Source organism: Mirounga leonina, unplaced genomic scaffold, assembly GCF_011800145.1.
Source record: "Mirounga leonina isolate KUSES-001 unplaced genomic scaffold, KU_Mleo_1.0 Mir_170, whole genome shotgun sequence".
Classification (NCBI taxonomy): Eukaryota; Metazoa; Chordata; class Mammalia; order Carnivora; family Phocidae; genus Mirounga; species Mirounga leonina.
The window spans coordinates 5,863,518-5,888,629 of NW_023270433.1; the positions used below are offsets into that span (position 1 = coordinate 5,863,518).

At 53.5% G+C, this 25,112-nt stretch overlaps 1 protein-coding gene across 1 annotated transcript in view; it reads right to left on the bottom strand.

The window, feature by feature from the left end:
- Positions 1 to 1,014: 1,014 nt before the first annotated feature.
- Positions 1,015 to 25,112, bottom strand: part of NCS1 (neuronal calcium sensor 1) — a 52,314-nt gene continuing 28,216 nt past the window's right edge. Inside the window, exons 3-8 of the mRNA XM_035015615.1 lie at positions 17,751 to 17,889; positions 16,439 to 16,517; positions 15,155 to 15,243; positions 14,737 to 14,814; positions 12,239 to 12,356; positions 1,015 to 4,741 (exon numbers count right to left, since the gene is read on the bottom strand). Coding sequence (XP_034871506.1) covers positions 12,258 to 12,356; positions 14,737 to 14,814; positions 15,155 to 15,243; positions 16,439 to 16,517; positions 17,751 to 17,889 — 484 coding nt within the window. The 3' untranslated portion in view covers positions 1,015 to 4,741; positions 12,239 to 12,257. The remainder of the gene's footprint in view (positions 4,742 to 12,238; positions 12,357 to 14,736; positions 14,815 to 15,154; positions 15,244 to 16,438; positions 16,518 to 17,750; positions 17,890 to 25,112) is intronic.

Consider the following 25,112-nt stretch of genomic DNA (forward strand, 5'->3'; position numbering starts at 1 on the left):
AGAAACCCCTTAGAGACCCCCCAGGAGATGACAGAGGCAGGAACAGACATGCTGGCTGGGAGTGCGACAGGGGGTGGGGGGCTCACCCTGGCGAACTCTCGGCTTCCCACCACACTCCCTGAAATGTTCTGGTTTAATCATTACGCCCAAGGCTCTCATTTTGCACAGTCTGTCTTGGGGACCCTGGGCAGACAACACCCAAAGCAAGAGAAACGGTGTCACAGGAGGAGAAAGAAGCCTAAAAATGAAATGAAAAAGAACAGAAACAGACAAAGCAACAGGTCCACACAAGGGAGGCGAGGACAAGTCAGGAAGCGTGTTTAATTGGCATGACATGGAAGACATACATCAGGAGCACGAGAGGAGGCCTGGGCGCACTAGATGGCCCTTGTCCACCCTGGGGCCTCCCGCTCCCCCACCTGCACCACAGGGCAAGGGCCTGCTTCTTCCCCAGAGACACAAACCAGCGGATTCAGACAGGACAGCACCCCAAAAAGAGGCTTGGGGTGGGGGGGTTGGAAAGGCAAACGGAAAGAAAACAACCATAGCCAGGAAACATTGCACTTTCCTTTTTTTTTTTTTTTTTTTTTGGTTAAGAGTTGCCCAAATTCCTTTACCAAGTGGCAGACAGCGGGTCAGGGCATCCCGACAACTGAAACCGCCCCACTGGCCTCCCACCTCTGCAAGGTGCTCTGACCCCTACGCTCACGCCCGCTCTCCGCTCCTCACTTGGCCCTGTGAGGGGGGCCGAGCAGACACCTGCTCCCATCTGAGGGACAGAGGAACTGAGCAGGAGCGACCCGCCCCCAGTCTCAGAGAAAGCCGGTCACGGAGTCGGACTGGGAGCGTGTGGCCCTCCGTGGAGCCCGGGCCCCTGCAAAGACGTAGGGAAAACGCAAGTGTGCTGAGGGGCGAGGGGCAGGGGCGGGGGAGGAGGGGGATTCTGTGTTTGTCCCAGTTCCGGCCAGTCGAGAGCCTGAGCCTAGATGCCAAGACAGAAGATGGGACCAGCTGTTTATTCAACAAAAGCCTTTTATTCAGTCAAAAATCAACCATTGGGTTTATTCCGCAGATATTAAAAAAATGGATAGAGGGCAAGGCTTCCCATCACTGTGCCCTTATGCTAATTAACTTAATTAACTTGCTATCCCGGGGGGAGGGGAGGGGGCAGACCTAGAAGAGGGGCATCTGGGAGACACGCTGCCAAAAATGCGGGGCTGGGGCCCAGAGCCCGGGTGAGATCGGAGCCCCCTCCTCCACTCCCCCGCCTCCCGCTGCCCCCTCCAAGCTCCTGTTTGGCCTGTGGGGCGCCCCCACATGCCTTTCCAGCTCCCCGCCACCAGGGGGCGCGCCGGCGTCCCCTTGGATCGCCAGACGCGGAGGCGAGGCTGCGCCGAGAACCGGGTAGCTTTGCGCTGGGCGCGCAGTGGGGCTTAGCTCCAGACAGAGGCTGCCTCTCCCGGGGGGCCAAGGCCCCCCCAACCTTCCTCCCCTCAGAGAAAAGGCAGGTTCCCGAAAGCCCAGGTGTGCCTGTCGTCTAGGAGGTTGGCTGTCAAACTGAAAAGCATTTCTGGGGAAAGGAGGACACGCACGTTTGCCTCGACGTTACTCAAAACGTTGCCTGGTCAAATGTCGGGAACTTTGGCTTCTCCTCAGTGCCATCAACACAGAGTGGGGAGCGGACGCCGTGAGGAAGAGGCAAGGGCCGCTGCTCCTGGGCCAGGGGACGAGGAGAGAAGGGTCGGCGGAGGGACGGAGAGCCTGGCATCCGGTGGGTCTGGAACCCCCAGAGAGCAGCATGTGACCGGCCTGGGCCTCGGGTGGAAATCGCTGCTGGGGACAGAGGCCCACAGCTGCTCAGGATTCCAGATCTAGAGGCCTGGTGAGAGGAGGAGACAGAACTGTCCCTGCCCGGCAACCTCGGGCACAAACGGCCAAAGTCCAGCACCCCGCCAGGAAGAGGGCTGGCCCTTCCGGCAGCTCTGGGCTGTCCCCGGGCATGGACCCAAGGTGCGCCTGAGCCACGGGGCCACAGGACGCCTGCTAAGGCCAAAAGCCACACCCGTGGCTCCATACCAAAAGGTCAGAGGGCAAGAAGGTGGAAGGAAGGCCTCGTGGGCAGAAGCTCATAGACGCCTGGGAATTGATGCCCGAGCTGGGGAGGGAGGGGGCGGGGGGAATCCACACGCATAAGCCTAGATGATTCTGAGCCGCAAGTCCCTTACCGAGATGATGCCTTTAGCATGGGGTGCTCGACAGCTCCTCCCCACTGGGCCAGAGACGCAAATCGAGGCTCAGGCAGAAGCCAGAGAAGTAATGTGACATGGGGAAGGGCCCCCCTCTCCCCTCCTCCAGCCCCAAGCCACCAAGTCAATCTCCTGCCCGAGGGTCCTAGGTCAGAGCCAGGATTGGGAGGGGGAGTCCTGGGGCTCCTGAGCCAGTGGCCTGAGCAGGAAGGTGACTGCAGGGGCCTTGAGGGGCCCAACCTGCAAAGTCACCTGTGAAGATCAAAGCGCTCCCAGTACCCGCGGAATCTGGGGCTTACAGTAGAGGTGGGGGACAGCCACGGGCTCTGCTGAGCAAGAAGGGAGTCAGGGACTGGCTGAGCAGTCCAGCCAGCGGGAACGGACATGCAAGCCCCACGCTGGCAGAGCCGTGCTCTGGGTTAATTAGTAGTCGCTCTGGCCTCCTGGGAAAGTGCAAAGTGAAGACCAAGGACAATTCAAAGTGAGAACCAAGGGCCAGCTTTTCCTCTCCTGGGGCTGGAGTAAGCAGGGAGAGGACAGGCTGCTGACTTTGCAGAGAAGCAGGAATTCTAGAGTCAGGCCGGGCCCTAGGTAGTCTGGGAGGCTGCCTCCCATACCAGAAGCCTTCCTTCCATGAGGACTAGTTCTGGGCCAAAAAGACAGTTCAAGAGTCCAGGAGGGACCAGGAAGAACTGCAGAGAGAACCAGGTAGGTCATCTGACCCCACGCAACACAACCAGCAGCTGCCATGTCCCCAAAGACTTGTGCCAAGAGACAAAATAGTGACTCAAACAGATCTCGTGTCTGTTGGGGTCTGGCAAACTTAGCCACAGACCGCAGAATCATAAACTGTAAAAGACCCAGCCTTATGATTGTACAGTGTCAGCATGGAAGCGGACCTTCCGGTTCAAGAAGCCCAAGCTTCCTGGTTCTGCAGCTGGGATAGCTGGGGCCCAGAGAGGCCTGGGGCCTGCCCACAATCACAGAGCAGAGCCAGCTGCAGGTTCCTGGCCTCTGGTCCAAGGTCATCTGACTTTCCTGGTGGCAGTTCCAGGGCCAGCCTGTCTCGGTGGCAGGTGGGGTCAGAAGCTTCCTATGAGCGCATGTGGGCCATAGCCTCTAGGAGCAGCCACTACCGAATGGGATTGCCTGTGCCCCTTCCCTCCCGCCCGCCCTCCCAGCATCTGAGCTGAGAGAGGGAAGGGAAGGAGGATGCTCTGTGGTCTACTGGACAAGGCAGACCGGCAGGCAGAAAAGCAAGCGGGAGAGAACTGAGCGACAGTTTTCAAAATCCACCACGGAGGGAGAAGGAGCCCTTCCTCTGCTCACCTGCTTGCAAAGAGGGCCCTCCTCCCCTTTCCTAATGTACCCAGTCCCCCCTTGTTGGCTCCCAGGCTCCATGCTGCTGCAAACACCAAAGCAAGAGTTGAGAAACCAAAAGATATCCCCTGTTTGTCCTCAGAAAAGATGCTGTGGACCCAGAGGAAGACACAGGATGGGGGGTGTGGACAGGAAGCAGAGAAAAGGGGTTCAAGAGGAGGCATTTGGGCTGGGGGTGGGGGGAAAACAGTGCATTAGCCATTTAAGAAACCCACTCTTCCCCCTCTCCAAACATCGAGCACAGTATCTGGAAAAAAAAAAAGAGAGAGAGAGAGAGAGAGAGAAAGTTTTTTGGCTTCTTGGCCGCTGCAGGCCACCATCCTCCCAAGCGCAGGTGGGCAGGTGGGCGAGGGCGTGCACATGTAAACGGTAGGCCCCGCATCCCTGGGAGCTTTGGACACACGAGGCAGCAGCAACAGTTAACAACCAATAAATAAAAGATATCAATTATATATGTATAAAAAAAACTCACTTTCCCCACAAAAAGCACAATACTGTGATCACAAAAAAATCATCATCATCATCATCATGAATCATCCTAGCCACGCAGGTGGTTTCGCTGCTCGAGGAAGGGACGGCAAATAAGGTTAATCAGGTGGGCCCCCCTGACACCCCGAGCGCACCGTGGCCGAGGCTGTGACTTCCGTGGCCTCTCCGGCTGCCGAAGGACGGCCGAGGCGGGAGGCAGTGTTCTCTGAGGTCAACGGTAGCTTTCTCCCCATCTGTCAGTCTGTACCTTCTAGGACAGAAGGCAGTTTTGTTTTGTTTTTTTCTTTTTCAATGTTTGTTTGAAATAAAAAAACAAAAGCACACGCGCGGGAGAGCGGGAGGGACCCAGAGGCTGCCTGCGAAGCAGCCGAGGCCTTGGTTTTGCAGAGGGCTAGAGCCTTTTCCGTTTCGTGTTGGTTTCTGGACAAGCAGAGGTGGTTGGCAATTGGAGCCGGTGGCTTCACGCGGTCGTGGGTGCAGGGCTGGGGGGAGGAGAGCCGGGCCTCGTGGTTCCAGGGCAGCCCGGCTGGGTATGGATGCGGAGAAAGGCTGGGTGGACACAGGAGGGTGGTGTTGGGGCGGAGGTGGCCTCATGGCACGGGAGGAGGTGAGTGGTTCCCAGGCATCTGGAAGACACAAGGAGGTGAGACAGGTGCAGAGCTGGCTGCCAGGGACGCACCCCTACAGGGCTGGCGGGAGAGTCAGTGAGGGCGCAGGGTGGCATTCTGTCAGAAGTCCTAAAATTCAATGTGCATACCCTCTGATCCACCCATTTGCTGCTTAGTATTCATCCTTAAGAAATAAATCAGGTGGGGGCGCCTGGGTGGCGCAGTTGGTGAAGCGTCTGCCTTCGGTTCAGGTCATGGTCCTGGGGTCCTGGGATCGAACCCCGCATCGGGCTCCCTGCTCAGTGGGGAGTCTGCTTCTCCCTCTGCCTCTGCCTGCCGCTCCCCCTGCTCATGCTCTCTCTCTCCCTCTCTTTCTGTCAAATAAATAAATAAAATCTTAAAAAAAAAGAAAGAAAGAAAGAAAGAAAGAAGGGGTTTGCCTCAGTAAAATCATCTATAATAGCAAAATAAAAAGGGAGGGAGCAACTCAGTGTCCACTAACAGGGAGCTGGGTGGATATACAGGATGCAGCCAGAGCATCACGTGATGGGCAACCACTGAGTTGGCACGGCATGGCCAACAGGCTCAACGGGACGAGTCATCAGGGAAGCGCAAAGAAAAACCACACTAAGACACCACTTCACACCCACTAGGGTGGCTCTCCTCAGAACACAGGCAAACAAGTGTTGGTGGGCGTGTGGCGAGCCCGGGACCCCCAACTCTTGCTGGCGTAGGTAAAATGGTGCAGCTGCGTGGAAAACTGTCTGGTGGTTCCTCAAAAAGTTAAACACAGAGTTACCACAGGATCCAGCACTCCCACTCCTAGGGATACACCCCAAAGAACTGAAAATCGGGACTCGAAGCCACGGACACCCACGTTCATGGCAGCACTGTTCACAGTTGTCAAAAGGTGGAAACCCAGATGTCCACCAATGGATGAGTGGATGAACAAAATGTTCTCTGTCCATACAGCGGAGCACGACTCAGCCGTAAGAAGGAACGAAGTCCTGACAAGCGCTACAACGTGGATGGACCTGGGAAACACTGCGCTGAGTGAAAGGACCCAGACAAAAAAGGCCACAGATTTCACTTCTACGAAATGTCCCAGATAGGCAAATCCACAGAGGCAGAAGGCAGGCTGGGGCTGCTGGGGGCTTAGTTGCAGGGGGGATGGGGAGAAACTGTGTAGTGGATTTGGCATTTGATTTTGGAGGGATACAGATGTTTTGAAACTAGACAGAGGTGGTGGTTGCACATCGTTGCGAATGTACAAAATGCCGCTGAATTGTTCACTTGAAAATGGTTCATTGGAACCCACCCTTCCCCTTTGGGACGGGGCGCCCTGCTGGCTCAGTCACTAGAAGCTTGCGACTCTTGATCTCAGGGTCATGAGTTCAAGCCCCATGATGGGTGTAGAGCCTCCTTAAAATAAATAAATATTTTTTTAAGAAATTTTTAAAAACAAAGTGATTGATTTTATGTTAGGTGAATTTCGCCTTGATATATTTTGGAAAAAAGGCATGGAGGACCGTCCTGTCTGTTGGCATCTGCGCCATCCACAGATCCTTCCCATAACCTGCTCCGCTTAAATCCCATGTCCCTGCTCCCCCAACTGCACGGGCGAAGGTGTCGGATCCAAAAGAGGCCATTTCCCAGATCTGTGTGAGATGACCTGAAAGCATCATCTGGGTCAGTCAGAAGCTACGTGGCGGTGGCCCTGGAGGAGTAGGAAGGCCCCACGGGACCAGAGTTTGCGTGGCCACCGCAGTGCAGATGGGGGGAAGAGTCACCCAGGGAGAGGACTGTGTCCTCTCAGCCTTCCGTCCCCATGCCAACCCTGGGGCGCTTGGCTGAGTTTCTCATCACATGCTTTGCCTTCTGTGGCAGTCTGTGAACCCTTACGATCCGCAGTGTCATGGTGAAAACCGCAAACATGATGAAACTCACCAAATGCATTTAAATCCATAAATTCATGATTATATGTTTAAAAAAAAAAAAAGCTATTGGTCACCTCAAAAGGATATTAGAATCCAACTCATTTTGAAAACTGCAACGGAGGAAGAATTGAGTATCTATCCTGCCTTTCCAATTAAAAACTAGGTTTTAGAGTAACAAAATAGTTGACGAGGGGAAAGTTCCCTGTGTAGAAGCAACCGAGCCACAAACAAAGAAGGACAGACAGCTTTAGAACGTCACCTACAGAATGAATGAATGAAGCAGTCATCACCACCCGACCTCATGAGCTACCTGGTGGACACAGGCAGCCCCACTTAGGAGGTGTTCTCGACGAGGTGGACCAAACTGAGTGCTGGGCAAGCCTGTAGATCTAACTGCCCATTTCCCGGAAGTACAGGGAACCAAAGAACATGTGAGAACTACCACAGGGGCGCAATCCACAAACCGCAGATGGAGGAGACTCTACAGAACGTGTTTCTCAACAAACAGCAAGCCAAAAAGGGAAGGGGAAACAGATTAAAATAAACTTGAGAGACCTATCAACCAATTGCAATAGGTGGAATTTATTCAGATTTTGATTCCAATAAACAAAAACCCGTGAGGTAATAGGAAATGGGAGTACCAGCTGCAGGGTGGGGGGTATTAAGGCATTAGTACTGATTTTTCTACTATTATGGATTTTGTAAAAGATTGTTATCTTTTAGGAATACATTTTGAAATATTTATGTATGAAATGATAGAATGTCTTGAATTTGCTTCAAATTAACCCACTCCGAAGGTGCATATGGAGGGTACAGACAGTACAAGATTGGCAGCGAATTGGTGATTCTGAAGGAGGATGGTCAGTAATGGGATTACACCATTCCTTCCACCACTGCTTGTGAATACGAAGTTTTTTTTAAAAACCCACTTCAAGATTTCCAACAGCCTAAGTGTCCCATAGCACAGGACTGGGTAAATTATGGCCCAACTATACAACAGAATACCATGCAGCTATTAAAAACGATGGTGTCGAACCACATTTTTACTGATGTAGAAAATAGGCAGGACCTCAGTTCCTGGGTGGCTCAGTGGATTATGTAACAGTAACTTATCGAACAATTAGGATACATCAGAAATCTGAGAAGGCAAATCAATCACAAAAATGATGGAACACAAGTTGGATCTAATTACTATCCAGTAGGTTCTAGGACAAGCCTGAGAACAGGAAGAGGGCAATTTTGGGGACGAGCTATAGAAAGGTTGTCTGAAAAGCTCGTCATGGAAATAAAGTAACATCTTCTTGGCCGCCATGTTGCTGGTGAGGTTCAGATGGGTGTCTCCATACATGGTGTTAAGGAAAGTCTGTGCAGCCACAGCATGATGTGAACTTTGTGCCAAGTTGGGTAAAACACGTTAAAAATCTTTTTTCTTGGGGTGCCTGGGTGGCTCAGTCAGTTAAGCAACTGACTCTTGATTTTGGTGCAGCTCCTGATCTCGGGGTCATGAAATCGAGCCCTGCATTGGGCTCCACACTGGGCGTGGAGCCTGCTTGAGATTCTCTCTCTCCCTCTCCCTCTGCCCCTCCCCACAGCTCGTGTGTGCTCTTTCTCTTTCTCTAAAAACAAACAAACAAACAAAAAACCTCTTCTCTTAGTGTTGAGTCTCCAAAAGAAAACATAAATGTTTCCTATAAGTTGATCATAAAAAAAAAACAAAACAACAGCCAACAACATATGGTTATGAACTCATTGTTGCTGAGGAAATACAAACACATGTGTGTTCACAGAAAACCGTAAGGCAGAAACAATTAGGGTGATTGAAAAATAATCACACACCATAAAGAAATTAGTGACACTGAGTGAGTTTTTCTGGGAGGCGGATATATCAAGAAGCTATGTTTGTACCACTTTTTCCACAGCCTGCGGGAGACAAAGCAGCATGTCACAAGAGGCCACTGGTGGTAATTCACAAAAGAAGCCTCTGGGAAATGAGACAATGGATCATAATACGCACCATGGGACCCAGAGCCACATGCCGAGTGCTTCTAAGATCAGAGAAATAACTATGATGGTTTCTTTAGAAACTGTTTTGATTATATACCCCCATGTGACCCAGTTATTTTTCTGAGTGTTCGATTCTTTTTGAATCACCCTGGACCCAAAATGCTCACAGTGGTTATATCTGGGTTATACACGAAGGTTTTTAAAAATAAACTTCTTGTGTTCTGTTTCAACATACTGTCTAAGGTCTCTTCAATGGAAAAGGATTTCTTGTGTAAAATCATCAACAGAAGCAGCCTCACAGAAACTTAAGAATAGCAAAAGCCCCCAAAATAAAGTATTAGCAAATCAAATCTGATGATACATAAAAACACTAACACACAATGGTGAAAGTAGAGTTTATTCTAAGAGTGCAAGGGAGGCTTAGCATTCAAAAACCCATCAGCGTTATTCATCAGGTTAACACCCAAAAGGGAGAAAAGTCATATAAGCATCCTGGTAGACGCAGAAAATTTTTTTTATAAAACTCAACACTCTTCGTGATTTTCTAAAAAAACAACTCCTGGGGGCACCTGGGTGGCTCAGTCGTTAAGCATCTGCCTTCGGCTCAGGTCATGATCCCAGGGTCCTGGGATGGGGCAGGCCCCGCACTGGGCTCTCTGCTGGGCGGGAGGTCTGCTTCTCCCTCTCCCACTCGCCCTGCTTGTGTTCCCTCTCTTGCTGTCTCTCTCTCTGTGTCAAATAAATAAATAAATCTTAAAAAAAAAAAAAAACTCCTAGGAGGGGCCCCTGGATGGCTCAGTTGGAAGAGCTTGGGACTCTTGATCTCGGGGTTGTGAGTATGAGCCCCACGTTGGGTGTAGCAATTACTTAAAATAAATAAACATAAATAAAAAACAACTCCTGGTGAACTAGAAAAGGAAATTTCTTTTTTTTTTTTCTTTAAAGATTTTATTTATTTATTTGAGAGAGAGAGAATGAGAGACAGAGAGCATGAGAAGGAGGAAGGTCAGAGGGAGAAGCAGACTCCCTGCTGAGCAGGGAGCCCAATGCGGGACTCGATCCCGGGACTCCAGGATCATGACCTGAGCCGAAGGCAGTCGCTCAACCAACTGAGCCACCCAGGTGCCCTAGAAAAGGAAATTTCTAAATCTGATAAAACCTATCAACAGAAGACCTATACCAGACATTCTAATGATAATTATTGAGTTAATTATAACTTAACTAATCTAATAGTGAATTATTATTATTATTTTTTTAAAGATTTTATTTATTTGACAGAGAGAGACACAGTGAGAGAGGAAACACAAGCAGGGGGAGTGGGAGAGGGAGAAGCAGGCTTCCCTGCGGAGCAGGGAGCCCGATGTGGGGCTCGATCCCAGGACCCTGGGATCATGACCTGAGCCAAAGGCAGACGCTTAACGACTGAGCCACCCAGGCGCCCCTGAATTATTCTTTTTTTTAAAAAGATTTTATTTATTTATCTATCAGAGAGAGAGAAAGAACACAAGCAGGGAGAGGGAGAAGCAGACTCCCTGCCAAGCAAGGAGCCTTATGCAGGACCCGATCCCAAGACACTGGGATCATGACCTTGGCCGAAAGCAGACGCTCAACGCGTTGAGCCACCCAGGCTTCCCACTAATAGTGAATTATTGAAAGCTGTCCCCCAAGACCAAGAGTGAGACAAAAATGCTCACCATCGCTACTCCTAAGTGACACTGCACTGGAGGGCCCAGCCAGTGCAAGGAAGCAGGACAAAGAAACAGATGGCTGAAGGACAGGAGAGGAAGAAATAAAGCATAGACAGTCCCAAAGAATTGAAGGTAGATTCTTAGATTTGATAAGTGACGTTAGTAGGACCATTAGATATATCATCAATAAACAAAAACCAACTGAATTTCTAGAAACCAGAAATAAACGGGAAATACAATTTAAAAAAAACAAACCTGAATATCCAGGAATAAATCTATCATAAGATGTAAAAGACTTTTTAGCTGAAATCAATAAAATGTCCTAGAGGAAAAATTTGAAAGACCTAAATGAATGGATATACCATTTTCATGGATTGGAACACTCCACACAACAAAGATGCCAATTCTCCCCCAAAATGAACTGTAGATTCAACTCAATCCCAATCAAAATCTCAATGTGTGCGTGTGTGTATAGAAATGGATACATTCATTCTAAAATCTATATATAAATGCACATAGCCTAACGTAGCCAAGGCACTCCTGAAAAAAAAGTGATGAGGTGTCACTTCCAAGATTAGGTTATGAGAAGATGGACGCCTGCATCTCGGGTTCTCGCTCTCCCTCCCTCTTAGGAAGCTCCCCCTGATGGAAGCCAGCAGCCCTGTGCAAAAGTCCCCACAGTGAGAACCGAGGCTGCCGATTCAAATGAGCGAGCTTGGAAGTGGGTGCTCCCCCACCAAACCTTCAGATGACACCACGGCCCTGGCCAGCAGCTGAGGGTTATCCAGGTTACCTGAGGCTGAGGAGTTTCCTAGAACTTGAGACTTTCCATGCAAAATCTGGGACAGTCCTGGGCAAACAGGGATGGCTGGTCACCTTGCTGACAGCTTGACTACATCCTCATGAGAGACCTCAAGCCAAAGGCCCCCAGCTAAGCTGTGCCCAAATTCCTGATGTCTGTTCTTTTCAGCGGCAGTTTTGAGGTAACCTAGCATTCAGCAATAGATAACTATGACGGCACTTCCCAAAAGGATGACGTACATATGACCAGCTACCCGACGTCCATGCTCACCGGAGAAAGGTAAATTAAAATTATACCCTGTCACGACACACCCACCAAAATGTGTAAAATGTAAAAGACAGAGAGCATCCAGTGTTGTCCGGGCTGTAGAGCAAATGGAACTCTGAGGCAGTGCTGGTGGGGTCTAAAATTGGGGGGGAGCCACATGGGAAGACTCGAGTAGCCTCTAGTGAACCCGAACACACACATATCCTGGGTCCCACAATCTTCCTCAGATACACACCAAGGGAACGCATCATCCGTCCACCAGAAGGCACGTTCAAGAATGACCTCGGCAGGGGCAACACCCCCATTCCTCGCACACAACACGGAGGACAGAACAGAGAGGAGGCAGAAAGAAGAGGTAGGGGAGAATCAGGAAGAAAAAGGGAGGCAGTCCTCTCCCGGCCACAGAGGCCTCTCCTGGCTCTATGGCTCAGCACTTCCAGCAAACCCGACTGGAGGAAACGAGAAACCATATCTGAGCTACTGAACAAGGGAGCCAGAGGGCTCACTCAGGTCTTCCACGGGCCACACCCAGAGGGCGTGCACTCCCCGTCCCCCGACAACTATGCTTTTCAAAGCGTTTCCAATCCAGGGAAACTTCTATTTAAGCAAACTCTCGGGCCGAATCTGGGCATATAAAAATGACAAAAGGAGAAAGGCTGTAGCTGTTTTGAAGCCTATCTCCAGGCCCTCCTACCAGCTCGGCTCCAGCTGGGCAGACCCCAAGGACTGCCAGGAGACCCAGCGAATCCTAGGTGCCCTGTGACTGGCTTTCCCCCCCCTGCCCCCAACCCCAGGCCCCAGGTTCCCCTCCACTCACCCCGGCTCTGGGCCCTGGACTATACCAGCCCGTCATAGAGGGACAGCGCCTGCACAATGGAGGGGTCTGCCTTCGATCCTTCCTGGAACTCCTGCAGGGTCAGCTTCCCGTCGGCGTTCTGCAAGCAGAGAGAGGCAGCTGAAAGTGGGGGGACAACAAGCCTCCTAGGATAGGGGCCTCTGGCCTGGACCCTGGACACCTGCTCCCCAAGCCCATCCCAGGACTGGCCCGGAGAGAGCTTCCAAATTTAGGTCAGGAAGAAGGCAGCGCACCTCGCTAGGTAGGAGGAGTCAGGCGTCAAGAGAGACCCAGGCACTTCCTGGCAAGGTGACCTTGGGTACGTGACCCTGGACCCCTAACTCCATACTTATCATTATCACTGCAATGAATTCCCATAAATGGTGGTTAATCCCCAAGGGCTGAGAGCGCACTGCATTTCTCTGGGGTCACTCTTGCAAGGGCATTTAAACCACTCACGGAGCAGCCTACACCAGACGCCAGGAGACCCAGTGGAGCTCAAGAAAAAGGGCTTGAGTGGGTCTCTCGGGGTAGTGGTGATGTGGGCCAGAATCCCTGCCTCTGGAGCATCTCTCAGGGAAACCCGTGAGAGCCAAAAAAAAAAAAAAAAGGCCCAGAGAGATGGCTCACTGCGGGCCCTGAAGATGCTACGCGTCTCACACTTGCTCTCAGGGGCTCCTCACGGCCGCCCTAAGAAGAGGCACTGCTCTTATCCCCATTTTGCTGGTAAGGAAACTGAGGCTTGGTCACCTCCCTAGGGCCCCATGGCTAGTCACTGGGGAAGGTAGTAGAATTTACACCAGTCTGGGTGGGTGGTGGGCTCTGTTTCCCTAAATAAGGGACGTATGAGTCGGGGAGATTGAAGGAGCGTGTGGCCTTGGCATTAAACAGCATCGAACCGCCCCGTGACAAAGTCAGTATCCCTCGCTCCACACGCTGTGGATGCATCTTTTGATCAACGCCAAGAGACCAGCGCAGTCTGAACCTAGAGGTCTTCCCTGCCTCTCTGACATGTGCTGATCTCAGGCTCTAAGCTTTCAGGGCAAGCACCTGGATCCAACAAGGACATACTAATAAGCCCACTGTCAGGAGCGCCTGGGTGGCTCAGCCAGTTAAGTGTCTGCCTTTGGCTCAGGTCATGATCCCAGGGTCCTGCTCAGCGGGGAGCCCGCTTCTCCCTCTCCCTCTCCCCCTGCTTGTGCTCTCACTCATTCTCTGTCAAATAAATAAAATCTTAAAAAAAAAAAAATAAGGCCACTGTCACTGTAATTTGTGTTCTTTGATTTAAGGCAAGTGATACTGGGCTGCCCTACCATCACTATATCAAATTTCCAATAAATACAAACTTATTTCACTTTAAAAAAAAAGGTTGATATAAACAAGGATTTCTTAACCTGGGATCTGTGGCTAGAATGCAGCAGGTCTGTAAACTTAGATGGGAAAAAAACGAGGTCTTTCTATTTGCTAACTTCTAACTGAAATTTAGCTTTTCCATCTACAATGATGGTAGGTGACAATGCCCAAGAGAACCAGCTGCACCTGGGACCTGTGTCAACCGTGGGGGTCATAGGCAATGACGTGCGGGCATCACGTACGCTTGTCACTGCTTTGAAACTGCGGGGTGGTGACACCCACCACTACACCTCTTTATTTAATGCATTCATAAAGAAGCTCACAGAATGCTCTATCACGAATTCTTTTTAAAAAATATTTTGATGTCTGTATTCCAAAATCATTAGCTTCCTTTTTGATCCTATGGATTTGATTTGATGCACTGAAAACCGTTATTCTGAGAAGCCCAGAGACTTCTCCAGTACGTCAAAGGGGTCCAGGTCAAGAAGTAAAAACGGTTAAGAATTTAGCTGGGGAGGGGCGCCTGGGTCGCTCAGATGGTTAAGTGTCTGCCTTCAGCTCAGGTCATGATCCCAGGGTCCGGGGACTGAGCCCCACATTGGGCTCCTGGCTCGGCAGGGAGCCTGCTTCTCCCTCTCCCTCTGCCTCTCCCCCGGCTCATGCTGTTTTTTTTTTTTTTTTTAAAGATTTTATTTATTTATTTGACAGAGAGACACAGTGAGAGAGGGAACACAAGCAGGGAGAGTGGGAGAGGGAGAAGCAGGCCTCCTGCGGAGCAGGGAGTCCGATGCGGGGCTCGATCCCAGGACCCCGGGACCATGACCTGAGCCAAAGGCAGACGCTTAATGACTGAGCCACCCAGGCGCCCCTGCTCTCTCTCTCTCTGTATCTCTGTGTCTCAAATGAATGAATAAATAAAATCTTAAAAAAAAAAAAAAAAGAATTTAGCTGGGGAAAGAAGAAGTGTTGGCTACACTTAAAGCTCTGGACATTTGATAGGGATGGCTGCTGACCTGCACTGAACATCTATGCATCTCGGAGGGTCTGCGCGGCCCACCCACTGGGGCCCAGGGCCTGGCCCCCACGCCTCACCTCCCTGGTCAAGTACCAGCCTCACCCGGGCTCACCTTGTCCATCATGGCGAAGATGCGGTCCACCCTCTTCTCCGGGGTGTTTTCCTCCTCGGGGAGCTCCACGGTGTTCCCCTGCCAGAGAAAGACAAGGTGGGCGCTAGGCTCCTGGCACTCCGGCTTTGGGGTCCTGGCCAAAAGCGTGCCCCCCAGATCTGGGCGGGTTCCAGATGCGGACTGCTCTTCCTCCCACTCCCCACCCCACCCTGGCCCTCTCTGCCTCCTGCTCTGGGACACTCTGTCCCCACAGCCACTGCCCACCTCGCAGATGTGCAGTGACCACCCCTCCCCTGGCCAACTCTCAGCCCGGGCGGGAGAGCGGCTACGCGAGCGGGCTCCCTCGGGGCCGACCAGGCCCTGTCCCCAAACGTGACGCCCCCCCTGCCTCTCCTACCCCATAGGGCCCAGGCCTCACCACCATCTGGTAAATGGCGTCCACAATGTCCAGCATCTCGTTCCTGGTGATGTAGCCGTCGTTATCCAGATCGTAGAGCTTGAAGGCCCCTGTGATCAAGCAGTGGGGCGGAGTCAGCCCCAGCGCAGGGCAGGGTCCGGCAGGCTCTGCCATGCCCCTCCGACCCCCCCCCAGCATGCGGGGGAGCCCCATTACTCATCCACAGAGGATTCACATCAGGACAAACAGGGATGGACAGAGAGACAGACAGACACACACAGAGTGCATTTCAAGTGGGGTTTAAAAAAAAGAAACTAAAAGTAAAAAGAAGGGGTCTCTGGGTCTGTAGAGCAGGGGCTGGGGTTGAGTGGGGGGGGAGGGAGGGCAGGAGGAACCCCTAATGGCCTCCCTCCCCCGCCCCGCCCTCCCCAGTCTCCGCCTCCTCTCCACCCACTCCTCTCCCACAATCACGGAGCTTCCTGCTATGGTCAACTAAGAAAATAAAATAATATGCCCGGGATGGGGGTGGGGGGGTAGCTTTTACATAAACAAAATCCTCCTTTATTCCAAAAAAAAAAAAAGAAAGAAAGAAAGAAAAAGAAAAAGAAACTGCACTGTTTTCTTGTTGCCAATGCAATGCAACATAAAGGCCCAAGAGAGCAGTGAATTCTGGTTCAACTGCTTCCACCCTCTCTCCAGACGTCCTTTTGCCCCTGCCCACTCCGCCCTAGGGCCTCGCACATGCTGTTCCCGCCTCCCGCAGGGCCAGCTCCTGACCCTTCACAGAGCCAGTTGCCCTCCTGTCTGCCCACCCACCCTTCCCGCCTCGGCTGCAGTTTTATGGGATTTTTCAAAATCCTGTCCCCGTGCTAGACTGACAGCCATGACAGCGGGCACCTGCCTATCTGATTCTCCCGCGGCTTCCCAGCCTCCGGGCCAGGGCGCACTGTGGCCGTGTCCCGTGGATATCTGCTGAGTGAACGAGTAAGTGCATGGATGAGACCAGACATCAAAACAGCGGCCTCCCAAGAGGTGCAGGCAGCACTGGAACCGAGTCTTAGAATGCAAGGCTACAGTACCCAAGGCCCACGTCTACACCCGTTGACCACCCCATCTGTCCACCCTGCCTCGGTAAGCCGTGTTCCTCCTACACGGCCACCCCCAGGGAAGCTCCTGTGACCTGGAAAGGCCGGACATCTGGGTCATCTCTCAGCCCTGGACCCACAACCTGGCCCGGTTATCTGGGCTCCCTCCAGCCTGGGCCCAGCCAGGGGCTGCCTGACAGAACCCAGGGACAGGACTTACACCGAAGCTTCTCATCCAGGGTTCCCCTTGAGGTCACCGACAGCGCCTGGATGAACTCAGAGAACTCGATCCGCCCGTCCTGACAGGAGAGAGGGGCAGGGTGGCCTCAGTCAGTACCGGGTCTCTGGTCAGGCTGGGCCTTGGGTGTGTGATGGGTGGCGGCAGGCACCAGATGCCCATGGCTGATGGACGGACAGCCAAGTGGAGAGGGTGGGAGAGAGGGGACAAGGGACAGAGTGGGGGGTAGGATTACAGATGGGTCAGGCCAGGCAGGGGGGACAGAAGAAGGAGTGAGGCTAAAGGCAGAGCCCAACTCCACATCTGGTGGGAGAAAGAGCCAGAAGTTACCACCAACACACACACACCCTCTCTGGGCAAGGGCCTCCTGGAGATCCCCTTTCCCCTTGGCCTAGAACTACAGGCTTCCAGGCTTTTGAGGGCAGGGCTCTAGACTGTTTAATCCCACCTGTCCATTTTGCAAATAGGGAAACTGAGGCCTGGAGAGGGCAGAGCTCTTCCCAGGGCTAGGCAGTGTGACTGTCAGCCTGAGGACACTTGGGGAGAAAGCCAGAGCGTGACAGCACAGAAACATTCCAAGCGCCCAACAGTACAGAGCGTGAAAACAAGTTACAGTAAATCCACCGTGAACATGAGGAAGCCTGGAAAAATGCAGGCATGGGACAGAGTGCTAAGGACTGTGGGCCCCCTGACAGTGGATCTGCCAACTGTCAGCACGGCCATCCCCAGGAGGGGACACACGCAACAACACAGATGAGCCTTGAAAACATGATGCTCCGTGAAAGGAGCCAGGCATAAAAGATCCCATATTGTATGCTGCTCAGAGCCTCAGTTTCCCCATCTGCAAAATGGGAGTATTAAAAGGCCATACCCCACAGGTAGTTGGTTGTAAAGCCTCACTCAAAATAATCCACGTAAAAAGCTTAGCACACAGTAAATGTTCAGTAAGGTCGGTGATGATTCTAAATCCGGGTTATTGTGCCTGCAGGCATTTGCATTCTGTGCTTGTAAGAGAAAGGGCAAGGTATACAAACGTGCGCATGCCTGTATGTACAAACATACGTACGCATACACATCTCTGTGCAGCACGTGTAAGTGCATGAATTGCATATGTGTACGCACGTTTGTGTGCGGACGCAGGCACGCATTTGTATGCATCAGTGTATGTGCATGTGTGTGTTCCTTCTCCAGAAGGGAAGGCCGGCAGGAGAGCGTGGGTGCGGAGATGCCGCGGGCGCCTGCGGGAGGGAGGGGACTCTGGGCCGGGCGCAGGCCCCCCCAACCCCCAGCTCACCTTGTTTTCGTCAAAGACGTTGAAAACAAACGTAGCGAACTTGGTAGGATCTCCAAATGGGAAGAACTGCTTATAGATTTTCTGGAAGCCTGCAGCATCCAGCTGCCCGCTGGGGCAGTCCTTGATGAAGCCTTTGTACCTGGAGGCGCAGACCCAGCGAGAGAGGGTAAAGGAGGCGCCGAAATCACCCACCTACCCGCAGCTCCTGCCCAGCGCCCCGGGAGGCTGTGAATCCTGGTTCAAAGAGACGGTGCCCCAGAGCACCTGGGTGGCTCAGTTGGGTAAGCGACTGCCTTCGGCTCAGGTCATGATCCTGGAGTCCCGGGATCGAGTCCCGCATCGGGCTCCCTGCTCGGCAGGGAGTCTGCTTCTCCCTCTGACCCTCCTCCCTCTCATGCTGTCTCTCATTCTCTCTGTCTCAAATAAATAAATAAAATCTTTAAAAAAAAAAAAAAAGAGACGGTGCCCCATGGGGGTGGTGGGCTGGACGTCCTAGCGGGGGCTCATCCCAGCTCTGTCTCTGGCTAGCTGGGTGGCCTGGGATAGGTGACTGCATCTCTCTGAGCCTCATCCATCCAAGGAGGAATAAGAGACGCCATGAGAATGAACACTGTGCATAGAGCACTTGGCCCCCCAGCTCTGCCCCCCACACAGCGGGGCTACAACAAAACTCACACGAACCAGCTCCCCAAAGTGGCGCTCTTACACCAGGCACTCCCGCCTCCCCCACTTTCTCCACTGAGCCCTTCCTGGCACCACAGAGTGGGCAGAGCCACCATATGGGGCCGGCAGCTGGCTCCTCCCACATGCCTGCACCCTACAATATGCACACCTCCCTCCCCCACCTCTGTTCCCAGGGATCTGCACTGATGGACACGGGAGCCGGGCAGCGAGCTCAAAGGGCACCCTGGTTTGTTCCGATTGGACTTGTCCACCCGGTATTCCCAGTGCCCAGCACAGGATCCTGCAGATGCCCGCTGATGGCGACATGGCTTTATACTCCACATCCCAACTTTGCCCCTTGCTGGCTGTGCAACCTTGGGCAAGTGCCTTCCCCTCTCTGAGCCTCAATCCCCTCATTCATAAAAGGGGACAGCTCTCATAGCGATCTTGTCGAGATCAGATGAGATGATGAGGTAACACTTACCCCAGGCCTGGGCATAAAAAATCATCAACAGCATGATCTTTAGTATTATGAACTCAGATGAGCTGTTGTAAAGTAATTCATGAGTTGGCTCTTGTGTGTAGCTTAGCAACCCAGCTGGAGGAGGGGGATTCCCAGCATAGAGGGAAGCTAGCGAGGGATCAGCCATTGTCTGCTCCCAGCTCCTAGCTCTCGGGGCCCCTCGCTGCAAACCCATTCTCCTGGAGCGCCCACGGCAGCTGGTGAGCAAGTCTACAGTGAAGCCCATTTGAAGGATGAGGAAACTGAGGCTCAGGAGGGGTACTTGCTCGTCCTCGCAACCCAGACCAGAGCTGAGGCGGGGGTCGAAGGCAAACACTGAAGAGCCCAGATGCTCAGAGACACAGGGTCGCCGAGACTCACCTGCCCCGTTGTTCTGTTCTAATGGAGACCCTCGTGTCCAGGGAGGGGATTCCGGGCACCCCATCTTGGCCCTAGGAGGTGGCACCATGGCCGGGGCTCATTCATAGAGGGGGCATGTGGAGAAGAGGTCCAGGGAGGCCAGCTCCCTGCTCAGTAACCAGATGGCTGCCCCATCTCACCCTCCGCCTGGACCTTCCCGGGCACAGAGCTCAGCCTTCATGGCTGCTCCTCGTGAGTCACCCCTGCCCTGCGAGGTAGGTTTAGTGATGCTGGGGTTCAGAAATGAGGCAAGAGGTCGGGTGCGCTTCCCAACACTGGTACCAGGAAGGGACCCAGCCCAGTGCAGGTCCCTCTAAATTCTCCTTCCCAGCGGAGCGCTCTGAGCTCCAAACTTCATACCTAGTCAGGACACACAGCCAGGGTGAAGGAGCGTTGCAGGGACAAGACCTGGTCCATGGCCCCAGGCTCCCTGGTCAAGACAGGTCCCTGGGCAGGAGGAGGGGACAAGCCTGGTGCCAGGACTTGATGGTCCACGTGGGGACAGGCTCTGCTGTCCCCAGATCACTCTGGATGCCAGGGTGGAGGCCTCCCCCAGAGCTTCTCATTTCCCCACAATGGATGTATGTTACCTAAGTGATCTGCAGAGACTGTTAAAAACAATAAAGAGAAGACAAAAGCCTCTTCGGAGGGTCCCTGCGGGTGGCTCTCAGGGGGCGGCTCTTGGAGGGGAAGGCAGCTCGCTCAGCAGCAGGAGTCCTCAGCTCGGAGAGCAGCTGCCTGGGCCCACGGTGGGGGCCCTGCGGTAACTGGGGGCTGGCGGGGCGCAGGGAGGCCAGCCTCAGTGGGGAGCCTTCGGTGGGGGGCCTTTCCGGTTACCCCTGCAGAGACTGTCCCAGTAGGGCTCGGGAAGCCCACCCCCAGGAGGCAATACCAATTAGAGGCTGCGCCAGCCCCATGGCCCAGCCTCCTCTTGCCAGGCACTTCCATAATTCACACCCAGCCACACCTTCTAGAACTTGCCATACGATCTCCAGCCTCCAGGTCTTGGTAGCTGCAGGTCCCTCTGCCTGCAAAACATACATCTTCCTTCTCTTCATTGGGCTAATTCACTCACCCACCACTACCAGTCCCAGCTTAGCTGTCACTTCTTCCACGAATGCTGGCCAGGCTCCCCAGAGCCTCACAGGCTCCTCTGCTCCCTCACCCCTCGGAAGACCCCAGCACGCCGTATCCCATTTGTCTCCAGGCTGTGTCCCCGTCCGACCGTAACCTCCCTGACACTGCAGTGCCCCATGCCCGGCACAGGCCCTGGTGTACAATGTGGGCTCAGTAAATGCCTGTCCAGGGAGGTGGATGGATGGATGGACGGATCAGCATACAAACTGCCAGATGGGGACAGACGGAGTGGGGGCCCAGGCATCCAGTGTCTTCTTCCTGAGCCCCGAGGACCCTGGCCAGAACCTGAGAGCTTCCTTCAGATGGCTAGAGACCCACTGATGGCCCCCCACTGCTCTGTGACAGGGAACTGAGGGCCCAGAGAGGGTGAGAGGCTGGCTCAAGGTCACACAGCAAGCTAGCAGCAGGATCAGGGCTCAGACCTGGGTCTCCTGCCTCCTGGGTTCCCACGTCACCCGCCTCTCCTTCAGCCAGGCAGAAACACGGCTGCATAAACACATGGTGAGGCCGTGCTCCCCAAACGCTGCGCCACCCCGCTGTTCATTATCAGAAGGTGGGGGCACCCTGCCTCGCCGGAGCAGAGATGGGGAGCTGTCCCAGACACCCCGGTTACCCAGAGCCCTAACTCACCCTGTGAGTTGTCACAGCTCTGAGGCCGGGACTTGACAAAACGGCCCAGTCCTGAGGCTGGCTGAGCCGGGACACCCCGCGCCAGGCACACGCCCCCTCCCCGCTGCCGGCACCCGGTGGGGGGCTGCTACCTCATAAGGAAGTTCACATCCAGGACTCCTGTCCGCAGGATGACGGAGTGACTCCATCCGCCACCCAGGGCCCGGGCCTCAGGTTCCAACAGGCCCGGGTCCGTCCCGCTCTCCTTCAGACGCACAGCCACCAGGAAAGCTGCTCCAGGAGCCCAGGCCCTGCGTGCCAAGCCTGGCCCCGTCCTGTCTCGCTGGGACAGAGACCCTGAGGGGCCCCTTCCCTGCAATGCCCCTCAGTTTCCCTGCTGGTAAAATAAGTGACTCAGACCAGCTCCGGGAGTCGGGTTTCCCCACCCCAGCACCTCTGACATTTGGGGTTGGATGATTCTCAGTGGGAGAGGGGCCTGTCTCGCGTCCCTGGCCTCCATCTGCTAGATGTTTGTGGCACCTGCCCTCACGTTAGGACAACAAAAAGGGTCTCCAGACAGGGCCAAATATCCCCTGGGAGCGGAACCACTCCAGCTGAGAACCGCTGAACTAGATGGCCTCTGGGAACCCCATGAGCTTGAGGGGTCTACCACAAGTATTTTCTTCTGTGTAACAACTACCCCTGGGGGCTACTGAGGACCAGGCAAATGGCTATGTTCTCTCCAGGCACAATTTCACCCCACGGTCCCACTGAGCCCAGGAGGCAAGGACGATTATGCCCGTTTTACAGATGGGGAAACTGAGGCTGGGGAAGGTTACGTCTTGCCCTGGCTCAGGGCCTTCACTCAGCACGCCTTCTGTTCAGCCTGCTCTTCCCCTCCCTACCCTGCTGACTCCCACCCACGCTTTCATTCTCGGCTTTGGTGTCTCCCTTAGAGAAGTCCCCCTTGGCCCCTGCAGACCAAATCACTCTCTGGGACAAACACTTCCAGCAAGTCAGGCATCATGCGTAGTGGAAAGGAGGTGGAAGGATCTTTTTCTTTTATTTATTATTACTAGCTCCGTGCACTGAGCATGCACGAAGTCTGTAATATAAAAAAGTTTAATTTTTTTTTAGAGTTTAAAGGACTGAAAAGGAAGGGCTCAGCCTTCCCCGTCAGACCTGGCTCGATCCCAGCACCATCCTTGACCTGTGTGTGACCCTGGGCAGGTGACTTCCCCTTTCCGGGCCTCAGTTTCCTGATCCGTGAGGTGGAGACCAACACAGCACCTGCCTTCCAGGCCCTGGGTGAGCTTCGACAAATGGCAGCAATATGGCAGATCGCAAAAGATGTCCTGGACATCTGCCGGACGCCAAGCTCCTGCCCCCGACCTCTCCCAGACAGCAGAGCCCGAGATGCCACAGACCCCCTGCCCCGGGCACCCTGTCCTGCCACCTGCCCCACGGAGGAGGTTCCAGTACACCAAGGCCCCTGAAGCCCCCGCCCCGTCCAATCACTCAGCCTTTATGGAGGCCACCTCCATACGCAGCCTTAATGGTTAGGGTAGTATTTTATGTTATGTGTATTTTACCACATTAAAAAAAAAGGAATTAAAATCATTACAGAGGGACGCCTGGGTGGCTCAGTCGGTTAAGGGTCTGCCTTCAGCTCAGGTCATGATCCCAGGGTCCTGGGACGGAGCCCCGCATCAGGCTCCCTGCTCAGCGGGGAGTCTGCTTTTCCCTCTCTCTCTGCTGCTCCCCCTGCTTGTGCTCTCTCTCTCTCTCTCACTGACAAATAAACAAAATCTTTAAAAAAAAATTATTACAGAATGTTCTAGATCAGGCATGAAAATATCAAACACAGATATAGTTTGGTGTAACGCAGCATGTGATATAGAATACAAATCCTAGATAATAAAAGTTGTTTATATCCACATAAATCAACAAACCGTGAAGGCAACCAACCCTTACCCACTAAAAAATGAGCTACTTTTAAAAGATGGTTGCAGAAAACAAAACCTTTGAAAAAACAAACCAAACTACAATCACGACTCCACCTAGATTTGCCTTTTCTTTTATAAACCGTCCTTCGTTACTAGGACTCGTGGAAGCTATTTTTTGATTTTAAGTAATCTTTTTATTGAGGTGAGAAGACGACATTTTATCAAATCGATTATCTCTGTACCTGTCGCTAGTCTTGAAATCTTGTTCGAGAACAGGGGTCTTAGCTCTTGGGGGGCCAGAGGCGGCTCTGGGAATCGGACACAAAGCTATGGCACCGAGTCTGGGAAATGGGCCCAGTGTCTACGCACACAGCAAGTACACTCCCCGGCCCCGTGAGCATGGGTGTTCGACAGCGTTGGCTGCGTTTGGGAGCCAGCTCTTCGAGACAGGGTGGGGATGAGAAGAGAAAGTCGCAGACCTGACAAGTGCGTTCTTACACTTCTTTGAAAAGGAAAGGGGCGAAGAAACCTGTCATTTCATAAAGCAGGGAAGGCTGAATGCCACTTACAGAAGGGGCTTCCCCACTGGGCCAGCCTGGGCCATGCCTGTGTCCCCTCCCCCAGGGGACTCCAGGCACCTGTCTCCCTCACAGCCGGCTGCCCCCAGCCCCCCGCACTGGCCTGGCCCATAGCAGGTGCTCAGGAAAGACTTACTGAGCAGACAAATGAATGATCAAGTGAATGAATGAACGAATCCTCGTTATGACACGGGGGGTCCAACTCCAGCTCAGCTTCTCGTTCTCGGAGGACCCCGAGCAAGGCCCAAAGGCCCCAGCCTGCTAAGACTTGCTGGGGATTCAGTGCTCTCAGTTCCCAGGGATCTCTGCCCTGTGGGAGCCAGCCTGAGGCCAGGCTGCAGCTCCCTGCACGCCCCTCTCCCGCCAGGCCCAGGGTAAAGCGAGGCAGCGAGGCCTTCTGCAGCAGGAAGGGTACGGAATAGACGGATAAACGAGAGCGCTTCTCCCCGACCGGCCATCAGGCCCAGTGCGGCCCCAGCTGCCTCCGTGTACACCTGACGGATTCTTCTCCCATTATCTTTGCAAACAACCCCCTCCCGTAAACACAACCCATGAGGAGGATGCCTCTTCCTTCCTGCCCTCCCCGCCAGCCCCCATGGTCTTCAGCTTTGGGGGGCTGCCCAGGCAAGAGCCAGCAGGATGGAGCTCCCACAGCCTGGGCCACGGAGGTGGAGGGAGCTGGACCCCGACTCCAAACACACACACACACACACACACACACACACACGCACACAGCACTGGGCCACCTGGGCAAGTGTCTCCATCCCTCTGAGCTTCAGTTTTTTCAGAAAATTTGGAAAATAGAGGGGAGCCTGGGTGGCTCAGTCAGTTAAGCGGCTGCCTTCGGCTCAGGTCATGATCCCGGGGTCCTGGGATCGAGCCCTGCATTGGGATCCCTGCTCAGCAGAGAGCCTGCTTCTCCCTCTCCCTCTGCCTGTCACTCCCCCTGTTTGTGTGCGCTCTCTCTCTCTCTCTCCGTGTCAGATAAATAAACAAAATCTTTAAAAAAAAAAGAAAAAGAAAATTTGGGAAATAGAAACTGTAAGAGAGAAAGGCACCAGGACCCATAATGCTGCTACCCAACACACGCCTCTGGCCATTCCTTCCCAGCTCCCAGGCCCTCTGCCTGTGTTCATTGGGACCCGGGGTGGGTGCGGGGGTAGGGGGGCATTATCTGTGCCCTGCTGTCTGCCCTCTGAGTGATGGCAATTTCACAATCATCTGCAAGGGCCTGGGACCTGCTGCAGTTTCTTAGCCCTCACTGCGGTTCCTGACCTTCCAAGAGTGACAAACCGGGCTCAGCATGGGAACGAAGATGGTCAAGAGCAAGGCGCAGGGACCCAGGCTGGCTGTGGACCCCGACACTGGCCTCACCTCTCAGCCTCCAGCCCCCTTCCTGCAAATACAGACAACAGCATGGCAGCGTGGGGCTGGGAGCCCCCAAGATGACCCCGAGGGGCACCCAGCGGGAGCCCGGTGCAGACTGAGCCCTGATGACGCTGGCCTG